The 17,465-nt window shown below is 34.4% G+C and overlaps 1 protein-coding gene across 6 annotated transcripts in view; it reads left to right on the top strand.

The window, feature by feature from the left end:
* GALNT13 (polypeptide N-acetylgalactosaminyltransferase 13) overlaps positions 1–17,465 on the top strand; it is a 529,379-nt gene that overhangs the window by 199,819 nt on the left and 312,095 nt on the right. For all 6 annotated transcript variants that reach the window (XM_036928301.2, XM_036928300.2, XM_036928303.2 and 3 more), the window contains one exon: positions 16,454–16,622. In XM_036928301.2, coding sequence (XP_036784196.1) covers positions 16,454–16,622 — 169 coding nt within the window. The remainder of the gene's footprint in view (positions 1–16,453; positions 16,623–17,465) is intronic.

Here is a 17,465-nt window from a genome sequence, read left to right as displayed (position 1 = left end):
TTTGTTTGGCCCTTTTTCTGGGGCTTGTGATAGTTTGGTCTGAACCAGTTTCCTTTGACGTTTCCTATTTCTATGTGGCACCCTCCAATGCCCAGAAGCTCCAGTCTCTGGAGCTGCTCAGCCTCTAGAGTGAGGTTGGGGATCGTAGGGCAGTGGCGCTGGTGCCTGGGGGGAGGAAAGAGCTGTTTCCTGATACCTGGCTACAGCGCCTGTCTCCAGTATCAGAGCCAGTGGGCCGAGCAGGCAGGTGTAAGCCTCTGTGCTTTGCATCTCTAGCTGTTGTAGGTGGGGCCTCCCTCTAGCTGGCCTGATGCCAGAGCAGTGACTGCCGGTTTGCGAACCAGTGTCTGCAGGCCAGGAGGAAGGCGCAGCAGGCTATGTGTCACAGTTGGGAGGCCTCAGAGCTGAGTAGTCAGCCAGGGGTTTGGAGTGCCTGAAGCTCCTCAAAATTCTCAACCAGCTGGGCAGAGCACACCCAGACAACCTTGTCTACCTATCCCTTCTCCTGTGCAGCAAGCTCCATGCAGACCCTGCCCCTTCAGCAGTCCTCTCACTGCTAGGAAACCTCTCAGATTGCCTGCCTTTCCTTTGTCCTGGGATGTGGATCCCGTCCTCCACAAGTGGGTGGAATCTCAGTCTCTCAAGCACTCTGTCTGTCCCAGCTCCCCAACCTCACCAACTTCCAGATCACCACACAATGTAGGTTTGTGTTCCAAAGCAGACTTCCAGGGCTGGGTGTTCAGCAGTTCTAGGCTTCCACCCCCTGGTCTGCTCTGTTTCTCTTCCTCCTGCCAGTGAGCTGGGATGGGGCAAGGGCTTGGGCCCCGCTGGATCAAGGTTTTGGTATGTTACCCTGTTTCCTGAGGTCTGTTCTGTTCATGAGGTCTGTGTACAGTCTGGTTCAGCCTTCTTTCCTGTTGCTGTTTTAGGGTTAGTTGTATTAACTATATTTTAATACTATATGTAGTTTTGGGAGGAGTTCTGTGTGTCACCTCTCATACTGCTATCTTGAATCCTCTGTGTAAAATGAGTTTGTTTCATTGTATTTAAATATACCTCAGTAAAGTAGGTTTTGAAAGGTATGTCTTAAATATGAAGATAAAGAATTAAGCTTAAAATTAGTCATATACTTGGGTTTTCTTTTACTTTTACCTGAAGATGGGCTTAACCAGAATCTACTTCATTATCTTAAGAGATACTTAATTATCCAGAAGAGGGCAGTCTTATTTATATGGAAGATAAATAAACTATATATCTCATAATTGCATGGATGTGATAAAAAAAGGAGTTATCTACCATTTGCTGGTTGCTAGTCAGGAGAAATATGCTCATGGGCTCGGAACAATGGCTTTACAATAAGAAACAGGTTATTTGTCATTATGTATTAAATCGCTTTACTTACTCTGATGTAGTAAAGTCTCTTTTATATTTTATATAGATCCATGTTCAACTAAAGATATGTAAATAAAATCACTATCTAAAAGGACTTATGTCTGATGCAGAAATCATTACACAATTATTAGAATTATTTTTTAAGGATGAAATATGTGTATATGTAGACTGTCTATGCTTTGTCACAACCCAGAAAAGTCATGTCATTAATAAAATATAATCACTATTCTATTAATTTACTATATCTTTCACTTTTAGGGAAATTTAACAGATGTGAATTCTCAGAATTTATATGAACAATGACCAGTTCAGTATAAAATAGGGATATTTTAAGTCAGTGACCATGAGATTAAGTTAAATTGATTAAGAAAGGGTGAGATACTGTGCTCTGAAAATTATTCAGTGGGATTTGATGTTTTTAAATGATTTTAAATGTGCAGCATAATTTCAGCTAGATCAGAGATAATGAATTGAGTTTTGCTGTTGCATAGATAATTAAAGTAACCACATTAAAAGTAATAGCACACATTCTGATGTTAAACCATTTGGGTTGATCAGGCTTTACCTGTTAACTGGTCAAGCTTGGAAGTTATTTAAAATTTCTGTATTTCTGTTTCCTTTTCCATAAATTGGGATAGTGATAAGTAGTCCATCCCATAGACTTGTTAATGCAGACTCAATGAGTTAATATTCTCACTGTGCTTAGAACAGTGCCTAGCACATGACAGCTTTCATATTACTTATTTTGTTATTGTTTTTATTAGATATTAACACAATTTACAAGGGAAAATTTTGAGGGTACTAATAAGAAAGGATGTCATAGAAAAAAAAGAAATCTGTTGTTGGGAGAAGATATAATATGGTTTATATACTGTGGACTGGGTATTATAAGATGTAAGAAACAGAGGGTAGGAATTTTTTTCTGTATTGTTCATTGACATAGGCAAGTATCCCAAATAGAACCTGGCATATAGAAGTCAATAAATGTTCATTGCATTGAATTGAACTGAATGTACAGAGTGGTTCCATCATATCCAACACTTGTAAAAGTTAAATGTTCAGTTATATCTTAAAAGTTGTAACTAAACATGCAAAATATGTATAAATGGTACTTGAAAATGTTTCATGAAATAGGAAATCTGCTTAAATTAGGTAAATTGTTGGAAGGAGAAAGGGCTATAAAATGTCTTGATAAGTCATTGGGATCTGATAGGACAAAGAGAAGGTGGCAATACTTTGTATTAGATAAGAAAAAATGCAAAGAATTGGAAAACTCTAAAGGAGAAAAAATTTTATTAATCAATGAATTCCTGGGTTGTACCCTATGGGGAAACATATCAAACTGAAACTTGCACAGTTAAACTTGGCAAAGTTTGGTTCCATCTTTCCCACTTCCTTTTTTCCAGTTTGCTTAACTAGAAGATGACCAATAAGAATGGAGGGTTCCTCAGTAATTACAGTGAAAACTGAACTGTATATCTTTGCTTGAACCTCCACTTAATACCTTGCTTTGAAGTCATGGGGACATCTTTTCATAAGAGCAGAACCTTCCTATAAGACCCCATATTCTTTCTTTCAAGGGAAATAATGTACCTTCTTCAACATCACAGCTGAGGGTCCCTATCTATTGTTTGATGAGTGGACGCATTATGTCGGTTATTAGGCAAGGCAATATCATGTGATTCTGTTGAGTTGGGTGTGATAGTCAATATGTAAAGGAACTTTACTGCATTATTTTACCTTCTCTATTCTACCATCAGTCTTTTTTTCCTGAGATGCATAATTTCACTTTTAAGTTATCATAAATTATTGTTAAGATCATGGAGATTAATTTGCAAGACTGACTTACAGGTTAAACTGTATTTTCATAACTCAGATAGCTAAGGTAAAGAGAGATACTCTAGCTGTGAATAATTCTCTATTCAAAATGCTTTTGTGCATTCAGACAAAATGCCTAGATTTCCAATCTTGAGTATTGTAAGCCTATAATTTATCAGATATGCATGTATCTGGGTTTTGATGAGCTCCAGTCAGTATGGCATAAACATATAATGCATGTAGCTATCCAGGTTAAGTGTTTTCATCCAATTAGTATCCTACTTCAGAGTGAATGAAATAGCACAATGCATAGGAAAAAATAAGCTAGAGTGAAGAAATAGACCTGGAAGGAAACAATACCTAAGGAATAGTGAAATGTTTTTGGTGTGCTGCAATGGAAGATAAACTAGAATTTGATCAATAAGCAATCTTAAAGGCCACTTCTAAAAATGCTCATCTTATAGCTGTACTTAAAAAAATAACAAAACTCATTTTGAAATCCCTGGAGTATTTTTACCTTTGTGGCCTATAAAATAAGAAAGGAAATAATTCAAACTATGTCAGTGATGCAGTGAAGTAAATATAAAATAACTGTGAAAATATAACAATAGAATGGTATACATTAAATTAGTTGCTCCTCCCCAGTAGCACGAATATAGAGCTATTAACCATAAATTGCAATGGAATTACCTATTGAATGATGTTAACCCCTAATATGAATAGATTTTTAAAGCTGTTTCTCAAAGTGACTGCCATTATTTATTCCTAAAGAAAACTGGATCTGTTACTAAGCATTGGAAGATAACTGTGCCAGAGTAAACTGTTTTTTTCCTTCAAATTAAGATAAATTCACGGGGAAAATTCCTCAGAAGGTTCATAGTTTACTTGAAAATCAAGTCCAAATGCAGAATCCCAATTAAATGTTAACTACGATAGTTTCTAAAAAAATTTAAACTAGTACAGAATTTAAACTAGCAATGTATTTGTAATGAAAATTGAACACTTCCATATGTTACGAAAAGGTGAAGAATGGAATCATCAAATATATAAAAGAAAATAGTACCAAAGAGATATTTTAAACATTGCCACAAAAAAAAAATCTGTGTGCATTTACATAGATATATATAATTTTTTTCATAAATATAAATGTATATTTGTATATGTACATACATATATATGATAATAATTATATATATAGTAAGGTGGAATAATGTTAAAGATTTTAAGAGGAAACTATAAAAAGGAAAAAGGAAGGATAAGCTTATCTTTAGGCTTAACACACTGTTATTTTATATTGGTTCACTAATTTAATCTGTAGCCCGTCTGGATAAGTAAGCAGCTATAATATGTCTTTGATCTCATGGTGTAACCCAAATTCCCTTTTTAAAAAACACAGTCTAATATAAGCCAGAATATATTTGACAGTATTTCATAAATCTCTGATAAGTTTTAAGTAAGAGTGTGTTTATTTCAACATGTACCTTACAGGTGGTTGAACATAGTGTGATATTTATGGCAGCCTTTAAATTTTAGAATTATCATATTTCTTTGGCACAGGCAGCAAATATTTATTAAATGAGTATTGACTTAAGCCTGTGTGTTTTGAATGGTTGAGTTTCCAGAGTATTTGGAGACTTTAAGAGTGAAAAGGTAATATATGTTGGATCTCTGAAATTTTAATGCCTATTTGCATTATTCAAACAGTGCATTCAGTTTAATTCTTTTGACTATCAAATAAAGAAATACTTTATTATATTATTAATATCCTGGTTGTTTTTATTATTATTAAGTAACAGAAAATGCCCAGAGGCAGTGGAAAACCCAAAACTCAGTATAAATAAATGCTAAGCAGTAAGATTTACAATAACAGTGAGTAAATACAAAGATCAGCAGCTGGTTTATACAGATGGCCAATAAAATGTTGGAATGTCCAAAACATAAACATAAGGGATGGCGGTAGGAGGCAGGTAGTGATTAGATATGTGATCTCTGAATTAGCTTTTAGTTTGGGTAGAATTATTAGAATATTTTCTCTTCCACCAGAAATTCTCTCCATGAGAAATAATTATTAAATTTTTATATTTCACATTATGGTGCCTCTTGCAATCAATTTACATCAGTTTATTTTGATGCTCTCAAATTATTGTTGGAGCTTCTGAAAAAGATATGATTTAAAAATCAAGTAACCCTTTAGGTAATAGGACATTTTAATCTATTATTTGAGAGCTAAATTGAAGAATTGATATGATTGTATTTTTCTGAATTTACTGATGAAATATGCAAGCTTTTTCTCCAGGTTACATTTTATCATTCTGAAATATAAACCTTACAAATCTTCAGTAGCCACATGATGTTTTTAGCATTATAGAGACTGGAGATATTTTAATCCTACTTCAAGGAACACATTCTGATTAATATTTAAAGTAAAACAAAAAAACTGTACTTTCATGATCCACTCTATGTGCCACACCATTCTAAACTTCCTTTTCAAGTTTTTATATTCCCCCAGCCCTAGTCACCACCTCACATCTGAGTACCTACATATATATGATACCTTAACATACCTTATTCCATGAAAAATGACAATGATATCATCAGGAAAGGCAGCAAAGCATACCTACCATTTGAACCTAATCCATCTTTGGCCCTAAGATATCCCTGCAATAATTTTCTCTTTTTCTTGTTATTGTGCCATTAAGGATAATCACTAAGCCGGTCAGCCCCATGCCCAACATCAAGAGGAGAGTACCAAAATGAAACAGTATCTTTGTAAAAACCAACTAACAATGAAAAAAAACAAGCAACCTTTTTGACAGCAGAATGTCTTGAGACAAGAAGAAATGCATGTTATCATCACTTTATCTATAGTGATTTCCAAAATGTGCTCTATGCCAGAGATACATAAATACTTCATTGGGAGTGGAAATTTTTCTCTATTTTTTACCTTACATTAAATGTTCTGTTTTTGGTTTGCTGTAATACCTATATTAATCATCAACAAATAAACATAATTTATTACAGATACCTACTTATACATTTTTAATTGAAGAACTTGAGCAAAAAATAATAAAATATTGAGAACCTTTAGGAAAATATATTAGAAAGTTAAAGTAAAATTCAATGCAGAGAAAACAATGGGTTAAGTGCTAGAGTGGTTTAACTGCCAATTTTGTCATATATGTAGGGACTTCACAAAAGCTCCCATATACCTTTGTAAACTGTTTTATCAAGAGGAAACAGATGGCATGATTCAACCAAGTAGCCAAGGAGAATGTAATACAAGGGCTATTTACAAAAGAGTCAACAGAATTTAGATAAAGCAACAAGGGATGGTTGTGCATTGCAGCTGGTAACTAGGGGTTAAGTCATTACTACTCCCAAACCTTAAAGGGGAGGAAGCAATTGCAGGAACTCATAAAAATACCTCTATGCAGAGGGTATTTTTGACAGAGGCTGTGACCTTTGGTTTGGGAACAGAGCCGGTTTGTGACTAATTTGCAAGGAAGAACCAAGGGAGTAAATGTGACTTTTGTCCTGAAACCCAAGCACTTACAGGTTCCTCCCATTGGCCAGATGCAATCTGGAGCCAAAGAAGAAAGCATGCAGACATAGCCACAGAGGTAATCCTCCTGGGGCATAGTTTGAGAAAGATAGGAGTGGAGTGTGGATCTGGAGAAATAAATTGAACAATTCCTTCATTTTACTTCTCTTACCATCTTGTTCAGATGAGAACTATGTGTCCTTAATACAATGGATACACGAATCCCATCAATTACCATATCCTCATGAATTGATGTCAGTTCAGTTATATCCCCAAACAAAATCCCAACCTCAGTTCTCTTTACATAATCTAGAAACAAGAGGGGAAAGGAATTCTTAATTAACATAAAATATAGCTGCTGTACTCTCATGACTCATATATCTACTCATCAGTACTCATGTAGTATTCATGAGGTCTTAGATGCTAATAATATATTCCTTTAGCTCTACCCATTCCATGTTTATGCTAAGCTCTGTTAGTAACTAGTCTATGTAGTATTCTGTACCTGGTGGATTGATCCTATGGTGTAAGCCTTTGATTAGTTCTGCGTTTACTGGGTTGCTTCGTTATTCCATTACCCAGCCAACTATAGAAAAGAGACACTCCAGAGAATTATAAAGTGAGACTCCCCTCTAGGTTCCAGAAATAGTTCTCCTTGCCTCCACTGTGTGGCAGCAATCTAGTTGCCTATTGGTAAACAATACAATCACCTGAAGCCTTAATGTAGTTCCTTTCTCTCCCAGTAAAATCAACAGCTTGTGAAGCTCCTGATGGCCAGAGGAAAGACTCAATTTCCAGTTTAACAGAGCCATAATTGTGTTCTATAGTGGAACCATTTCCCTTTGGGAACTAGTACTTTCTATCCCTAAAGCCCAAGGTGGTAGAGATAGAAAACAAATATTGCTTCAATGAGTTATTTGATGAAAGGGGCCCCTCTCACATCCTTCTTGGGTTCCTGGACCTGTGCATTATGTCTGTAGGAGAGATGACACATACACTTAATACTGGTTTGAGGTGTATAGCATCTTGTGGGACAGCTTTCCAAATCCACAAGCTTTTGTTTCCCAAATGATGAGATAGCGGTCTTTAGCAGGTCATTCCATTCTAGCTGCTTCTAGATTCTGAGACCAGTGACTTCTATGGATGAGCTCATGGTCACATTCCTTTTGCCATAAATTATTTCCCCAGGTCTGAGGTGAGATTATGTCAAAATCCAAGTAAAATAATGATTCTGTAAGTCTACAAAAGGTGGAGCTGACAGAATTGTGGTCAAAGAAGACAGATCTCAGATATCTGTCTTTCCCTGTAAGAAAACATGTTTCTCCAAAATGATGAAAAGGGTTCAATAGAATCGACCTCACGCCAGCTGGTCAGAAATGGTGCCATATGGATGGTGCCATATGGATGGTGCCATATGAATGGCGCCATATGAATGGCTGTGTGCTGTTTTTCTGCCATGGGCGAGTTGGGTGGCCATAAGCATATCAGGTGTGGTGTGGTGAGAAGTTCGTGTTGTCAAACCTGTACATATTCATCACTTGTATTAGCCTGGCGTATAAGCATCTCTCCCATTGAAAAAGCACTGCTTCAACTGAAAAAAGAGACTGACAGTTGTAGGAAGAATAATTTTGTCTATCTGATTATTGAGAGGCTCCTTTGCAGTAGAAACCCTCTTTGGAAGATTACCTGGGATATGAATAATATACATCTTTTATGCCCTTTTCAAGTGGACCACTCGCAACTCCTCCATCAGAGCTCCTCACCAGTTCGCCAATCTTGTTCTCTTAAGCTCCTTACCAGCTTCCCAGCCTGGTAGCTACTGCTCGTAAACTAGTGTAGATTCCAATGCGTCAATCTATTTCTCCCTTCACACAGTATTTCCTCACTTCCTCTGTGACTTTCTGACCGATGGGGGGATTTCCTTTCAGCCACTGACTTTCAGGACGACCCCTCAGTAGGGTTGTAAAGAAGCAGCTTCTAGCAAGAGCTAACATAAAGGGCAGATTCCCATGGAATCTAGGCTTCTACTTTTCCTTCCTTCATTAACTGGTAAGAGGGCACGCCCCAGGAACTTATAGCTGTAAGTGAGAAACCCAACCCTCAGCAGCTCCACAGAGAGGTCACCAGGAAGTAAAGAGTCCAACCTCATCCATTTCCTGTCCCCAAAGCCCTGTCAGTATCTCCCCAGGCAGAAGGCCCAGGGCAGGGGGGCCTGGCTGATGCAGACGTAGAGGTCAGCAACCCGGGACACAGAGCAGCTGGAGGTGGTGCAGAGTCGAGGCCTGGCGGGCCACACAAAAAGCAGTCAGCACAACCGCCATCAGCAAAGCTTTTGATCCAGCAGTAGGTTTAATTTTATGACTTAAAACATTAGAAGTTACTTGAGATGATCCATATTCCTGCTCACACTTAATCCAGTATTATTGTATGCTTTTTAACTGCAGACTTCTGTGACAGATGGTTCTTTTACTTCTGACATGGACTCATAGAAATCTACTGAGTAATAATTCCCTCACATTTTCTGTGACTAATATTAGTTGATGAATTTTGAGCATTAATAGACATTTTATGCAGCTTCATAATAAATAAAATGACACATTCAGAAATTATTTTTAAAATATCTACTTCCTCAATTAGATGTATGGTCAGTGAATGCATTGCTCTTTTTTTTTCTTTTGGCCAAAGTAGGTATATTTTTGCAAACTCGATGAATCATATGTGTGATGATAAATCAAATGCTGAGTGTGTATGACTGTGTTATCTTAGGAACAATTTTAATGAATGTCGGGTTATATAAGGAACTTCTTTAAAATGTCCACTGTTCAACTTGAGATGTACCCTTACAAAGGGCTTTCCAAAGATCTGGCAACCAAAATTTTGTTTCCAAAGATTTTTTTTTTGGCAGTGCAGGCAGAAATAAGGGGATGGGATTTTTATTTAAAGCTGAACTAAGGCTATTGCTAGAGTCATTACAAGATGAGAGCCTTTTAAATACTTTTAAGGAGGAAGCTCATTCTTAATGCAGAAGGAAATCATTTCATATTTCAGCATGATTTTATTACCTTAGTGAATACTTTAAAAATCAAGCCAGTTGTTTCCAGGAAACATTTATGACTGTAACATGTGCCAAACAACCTCTTACTGTGTATAAGAGTAGCATTGGCATAATAGATGCATAGATGTTTTATAAGGATGATTGTGAGAGGCAAGTGAAAAATGTTATAATAATAAAGGAATTTATTTTTCCCTAAACCTTTGCTCCTTGTCCTTGCTCAACTGCTTAATGTTTTCCTTTTCTGTAAATTGCAGCAAAGGTCCTATGAGGAACTGTCCTGCTAGAACAGACCATAATTCTTTACGGGTTCTCATCTACAAGCTTGTCTCCTTATGTACATAAACAAGCTTTCCTATTTTCAGGAACTCCACTCAACAGTGATCCTTTCTTTTTCATGCCCCCAACATCTACTGACTTCACTTCGCACCTGTCACTATAAAAACAAAGTTCTATCTGTCTTCACTGAAGCCAGATTTTGTATTAATATGAAGCTGAATTCACCCTGTTAGGTAATGTTGAACTGATTAAGAAAATACAGAAAATTCGAAAGACTTTAAGAAGCTCCTCTAGTTTAATGAACCACTTGTGATCTTGATTGGTAAGAATTTCATATACATCACATAACTTAATATTTTTATAGGAATAGAATTATTTTGTAACATTGTTTCATGATCCACTATTTCACTTAAGTATAATACCTTCCACATCATTAAATATTTTTCCATAGTATAATTACTGCATAGTTTTCATTTTATGGATATAGCACATTTTATGCAGAATTTTAGAGGGAGGAAAGGGGAGAGGGGAGAGAGAGTATACATTTATTTTTGCATGCCTGTACAAACACATAATAATACTTTAATCATCTATGCAGGTAAAACTTTGGACATACCTTTATCTTCCTTAGAATATATTCTTTTTAAAGAAGAATTTTTGAATCATAATTTATAAGCTATGTATTATTTTCTTGTACAGAATCTTATAGGAAAGTGTGATGCAAGCATCCACTGTGCTACATATACATGTGCATTGGCATATACCATTCCTTTTAAATGACAATATGAAGTTATTTAAATGTTTTATAGAAAATAAATTATGAACAAGAAAGGCAGAGTAAACTGCTCTGTGATTGTAAGGCTAATAGCTGCTGATATTTAAGCAGCCATACTTTGTACTGAGTTATCATTAAGAATCATTTGTAATTGTTATATAAACTATTAGTAAAAGTTACTACTGGGAATGAAAATAGATTAATCACATACTCACTTTATTTAAATGGTGGTTTCTTTATCCACTCAGGATCTTATTTGTGGTCTAATTAAAATGTCTCATGGCCATAACCTCCACACATTTTAGTTATGTGTCACTATCAGTAAAAGTATTTAACCTTTACTACTGTATATAAATTTATTTATAATGTGTACATATATTATTCTCAGCTCAAATATTCTGTACTAGTTAGTACCAATCTTTAACATAAAAGAAAACTATGAACTAGAGATTTTACATTTTTAAAAAAATACTGCAATGGATAATTTTATGGAAAAAACCTCTATTTTAATTACACTGTTCATTATTCTTTTGACAGAAGAACTAGATTGTCTCAAAATTTCCTTCTACTTTTTTTCCATGTATTCACTGAATAAACAGTATATTCATTACAGTCAGACACTGGGCTGAGTCAGAGGCAGAATGCACTGGTGAATTTTCATAGACTACAGAGGAAAGAACAAAGTGCATTGATAAAAATAACACTGCAGATAAGTCCAAAATCTCAGTCAGTGAGCAAAATAGAGCTGTTTTTCTCCATGTAAATTGTTTAATGGCTATACCTGATCAGCCAGTGTCCCTAGTGGTGATCCAGATGCTGTGTTACTGCCTTCTTTTGATGTCTTTGCCATTTTAAAACCATGATGTTCAGTGTTGCCACAGCAAGGCCATGGGCATGGGGAAACACACATGGGGAGTTTTTGTGGGCCAGGCCTAGACTTGGCTCTTATCATTTCTATCCTCATTTACAAGACAGCACTTAACTGCAGGGCAGCCTGGGAATGTTGTATGGCCTCTAGGAGGAAGAGAAATGGGTTAGTTCAATAGTTAGACTCTATGCCATAACATGTAAACAGGTAGTGGTAATAGTTTTATAAAAGGGACAATGCAACAAAGTAAATGAGCCATAAGATCAGAAAGGAGAGAACAGTCACTTTTTTCTGAAAGTTGCAATTGGTGAACAGAGATTTTTCTCAGTCATCAAAGATAGAAGGACCTTTCTGGCCAAAGGGATGTATAGAAAGTCAACAAAAGGAGAAAAAGAATAATTCCAATATAGCATCATGGTTATAACACAATTTCCTCATTAAATTTCCACCACTTTTTCAAGACACATTTTCAGACAGGTTTGCAAAGATATATACATAAAGAAGAATATTAACTGAGTCATGGTTTACAACAGAAATTACTGAAATGACACAAATGTTCAATGAAAAATGATTGGTTTAATAAGTGATAGTATAGCCAAGCTATGGAATATTTTACAGCCTTTAGAAAGTAGGTATTCACTTATTTATTTGGAAATATTTCCACAATTGCTTTATTTTATTTTATTTTTATTGAGGTATGATTCATATACAATCATATATTGGTTTCAAGTATACAACACAGTGGTTCAACAGTTATCCATATTATTAAATTCTCACCCCCGCTAGGGCAGTTTCTATCTGTCAACATAAGAAGATGTTACAGAATCATTGGTTATATTCTCCATGCTGTACTACCATCCTTGTTACTTATATTATGACTGAGAATTTTTGTGCCTTTTTATCCTTCTCCCCCTTTCCTCACTCCAACCCTTCTCCTGAGGTAACTACCTACCAGCCACTACTCAGTGTCTCTGAATCTACTGCTATTTTGTTCATTTTGTTTTCGGATTCCACAAATAAGTGAAATCGTAGGTATTTGTATCTCTCTGCCTGGCTTATTTCATTGAGCATAATACCCTCTAGGTCCATCATGTTGTTGCAAATGGAAGGGTTTCTTTCTTTTTTATGGCTGAATAATATTCCATTGTGTATATGTACTGCATCTTCTTTATCCATTCATCTACTGATGGACACTTTGGTTGCTTCCATATCTTGGCTATTGTAAATAATGTGGCGATAAACATAGGGGTACATGTATCTTTTCAGTAAATGAAACAGTGTGGTAATGTACATAAGCAAATAATACAATTAATATGTAGTGTTCTTTTTGATTAGTCAGTTGGTTTGTTTATATTTTTATGTTTCGATGGCTGTCGCCTTTACAATGGGAGGTCTAAGATTAAAATGAATCTCTTCAAATCTTTTTGTATGCACTATGCTTAATAAAGGAAAGATTATATCTATAATAGTTATGCTTTTATACCTCTATAAACTTTACAGTGTAATTTTATATAAAATTATTTATTATTTTAATGATTTCATCATATAATCAGGAAAATGTAATTTAAAGCTTAGTATATTATTTTTTCAGTCCACACTTGCTTTGGAATTGAGATATTTTCATTCATTTTCAAATCAGTAATCAAGAAATCATAATGTAGATTCTGTTGCCTTCTGACTTATATTTGTCTATGAGAATAGAAAAGTAGTTCAAATACTTTAATTACTATTATTTTGGGATTTTTTTAGTGTGGATGTTAGAGAATTTATTTTGTGAATATGTGGGTGGTCTTTTTTTTTCTTTAAGTTCTATAGAGGAGAAAAGTGAACAGGTGAGAGAAAAAATATGCATTGCTTTTATTTATTTATCTATTTATCTATCTTTATCTATTTATTATTTTGGTATCATTAATATAAAATCACATGGACAACATTGTAGTTACTAGATTCCCCCCATTATCAAGTCCCCACCACATACCCCATCACATAGGCATTGCTTTTTAAAAGTATTGCAGATCAGGGGTAAGCACCTACTCAATTGCTTAATCTTTTCCATTTTCTATTGATACTATTTGAAGAAACAAAGCGTTTTCTTCTAGCACGATGCATTTGTTCAGGTTAGAGCCAGAAAAAGTAAAAGGCTGGTTCAACATTATAATTACTTTATATTCTGTTTGCTTGAGCAGGGTGAAAAACAGCAATAGGTCTGCTTATGCACAAGAAAAACATTTTATAAAATGTTAAATATGCACATTCATTAGAGGCTGTTATAGAAAAATATATTTAACTTTGGAAAAGAGATACGTAACCTGAGACACATTAAGTTGTTATCTATTCTCCACGATGAAACTGAAAATAATTAAAGTGACTGATTATATGTGCTTTGCAACATTGTTCTAGGTATATGGATATGGTTTATGACAATTTTAATTTTTTGATGATAATTCTATAACATGATAACACTCTTAACTACCACTGCTGCATCTATAATCTTCTAGATGTATCTATAATCTCTAGAATGCTAAGCAAAGGAAACGGTCTTTTGAATATATTGCAAAAGCCGAGTAGTTCTGTGTGCCTTAACCTTGATTTTCATGCCCTACGGTGTGGTAGTTGGGCCCCATGTCTTTTCCACATAGAGTAAAAGTTAATTGTCTTTGCTTCCAAGCGTTGGTATCATCGTGTTGGCCTTTATATTTTTCTCTGCAATGTAATATATTTCATCAGAGTATGTAGAGGGCATTTTAAAGAACTGTGAATGGTGAATTGTTTTCTTAATTTTTAAAAGAGCTAAAATTTTTTTTTACCTCAAATTCTTTAATCATCCAAAAATCGAAAAGTTTTTACCAGAAAACAAGAAATAATCCTATTTTTTTCTGGCATTAAGGTTACAGACCAGAATGTATTTCAAGAAAAAAAAGTATATATATATATATATGGTATGTACATAAAATATAATATATAAAATATCCATGGCCAATAGCTATCATGTAGCCTGATTTTGTTATTTACTTGAGAACTGGAAGGACTCCTGAAATATAGGAATTAGATTTTAACACTTTTGTGGAACCAAAACTCAAAAAAGAAATCCTAGAAATGGAAGGTACCTTAATGCCTACTTATGGTCAACATCTCACCAGAAGCCCAATTTCACTCAAAGCCACACTTTAACTCCATCTGACATTAGAGACCATAAGCTTACTAACTCCTAACATAAAATATTACTGTTAGAATTTTATTTCTTAAATTGAGTAAAATGTATTTTCTCATAAAGTTCCTGCTATTATTTCTATTTTTGCTTTTAAAGACTCTTCAGAACGTTCTTTAGGTGACACGTTTTTAAGTAGTTTGAGGTGGGATACACGCATCTTTTTTCATTTTGAATGTTTCCAGTTATTACAATTTTTTCTATAAATAAGAGGATTTCCAGGTCAAGCCCCATCTTGATACCTATTTTTAATGGTTCTTCAAGATGTCTATTCTCTTTTGCAGTTTGGCCCATGCCATTCCAAAGTCAGGATCATCTTGCAAAGAGAATAAACTGGATAATCAACTATATATTAGTACTAGTAATATCAGGCTTGAAGTTTTATAACTGTGAAGGTCAAGTGAGGGGAAAGTTTCCTTATCATGTTCTACTTTTGAGGCTATTCTTATATTATTTTAGGATTTGTATTTGTATGAAATGTCATCAGTTACAAATTATTTTCACATGAATTGTATTTTCAAAAATTTTTACACTATTTTAAGGTAATCTGGGTCCAAATATTTGTCCTTTAAAAGTATGTGGGAACTAAATTCAGTAAAGCTATTGTGTCAGGCACTGTAATATAGCAAAACATTGGAAGAGTAAAGACCAAAACCACGTTCCTTTCCCTTTAACCTAATTTAATGTCATTATGAAGAGTAAAATTAAGGGTATGTTAGGAATGACTGGAACTTTTCATTATTACATGTTAACATACATACATATATATGTACTCATGAACCCCTGCACACACACACACATTAAAACATGTATTTTAGAACTAGAAGGGGTATTAGTGTAGTGATAACTTGGAGGAAATGACAAGAACACTAACCTTTATACGGAATCCCAAGTTCTCTTAAGAGAACATTGCTGTGAAGTTCCAGTTAGGGAGCACATAATATCCAAATCCAACTTGACATTTGAAATTATATATCAGCATTATGGAAGTTCTTTTTACTTATTTGAAAATGTTTTGACCAAGGAACCAAATTGCAGTGTGGATAAAGTGTTATTAACCTTGCTTGCTTTTATAAAGATGTCATAGACGTAAATATGTGAAATATCAAAACATTGAACAATTTGATATGAAAATAAATTAATCTTTTATTTTGCACAGTTTGGTCTGCCCAGTGCTCAACTTCCTATTTCTCTAATGACTACACTGATAATGCATGCATTAGAGAAGTTTTAAGTTTGGTGTTTTGTATTGCTTAATTATCAAGTCTTAATGATAAATCAGATTATATATAATATGTCTAGACATAAAAGACAACATACAACATTGAGATAATGAATTAAAATAGGTCATTTCATTAGCATAGTATATGGTTTGTAAGTAAGCAATAAGAACTCGACAATTATATTTTTAAGCCAGTATTATAATAATAGACTTTAGAATCTAAGCCAACACGAGTTTATTTATTCAGTTCATTATCTGTGTGTTTGTATGTGTGTGTGTACCTGTGTGTGTCTTACAGCTGTTATTTCAAGAAACCAAGAAGGTCCAGGAGAAATGGGAAAAGCTGTGCTGATTCCTAAAGATGACCAGGAAAAAATGAAAGAACTGTTTAAAATCAATCAGTTTAACCTTATGGCCAGTGATCTGATTGCCCTTAACAGAAGTCTCCCGGATGTAAGATTAGAAGGGTGAGTTTACATGTGCTATATAATCTTATACATTAGTAATATTCCATATTTCAGAATATCTCAGAAATTCAGTTAAGTCAGATTATTTCAATTCTTTAACTATATGGTTCTGAATATAGCAGGAATGTACTGTGCATGCCTATGATGAGAAATATAAACTGTTACCTTCTCTGACAGAGTGAGGTATTTTACTTGAAAAGACATTGCAAAATACAAAAAGCCTAACAGATTTTTCTTCATGAGATGTTTTTTTGTTTTGCTTTGCTTTACCTTGCCAAATACAAAGTAAACATGCTCTTTGATAGATAATTTGCTTGCCTGCATAGAAAGCTTTTAAGAGTCTGCTTGTTATTCTAGCATGAAAATAGCCAATTGCCTGTATGATTCTTTGACCCTTTAAAGATTATTATGGGTTCCAGCACTCTATGCTGCTATTGATAATTAGAATGCTCAGTTATCATCCATGGAAGAAATATTCACTTGGATATAATAATAATGCTTGAAAAATGATGTTGAAAAATTCAACTTTTGATTAACTGTAACTATGCTCTAGATAGCTGAAAGTATTTAAAATGGATACAATAAATATCAAAATATTTAGTGGCAGTATTGTTATTAATTTATAGTCATTAAGCAAACTCTTGGCACTCAGAAAAGATAGGTGCTGGGATTTTAGAAAATGTTTAATTTTACAAATATGGTCCAGAGAACACTTCTATATAAATGAAAGTTGTTCTTTTAGACATGTAATGATTTCTCTATATACAATAAAATCATAGTTAATTCAAATAAATTTTGCCACCTATAATGGGTTACATGCATTAGTAGTATCATGATGTTAAC

The sequence above is a fragment of the Manis pentadactyla genome, chromosome 8 (genome assembly GCF_030020395.1).
Source record: "Manis pentadactyla isolate mManPen7 chromosome 8, mManPen7.hap1, whole genome shotgun sequence".
Classification (NCBI taxonomy): Eukaryota; Metazoa; Chordata; class Mammalia; order Pholidota; family Manidae; genus Manis; species Manis pentadactyla.
This window is presented reverse-complemented; position numbering and strand designations above follow the sequence as displayed.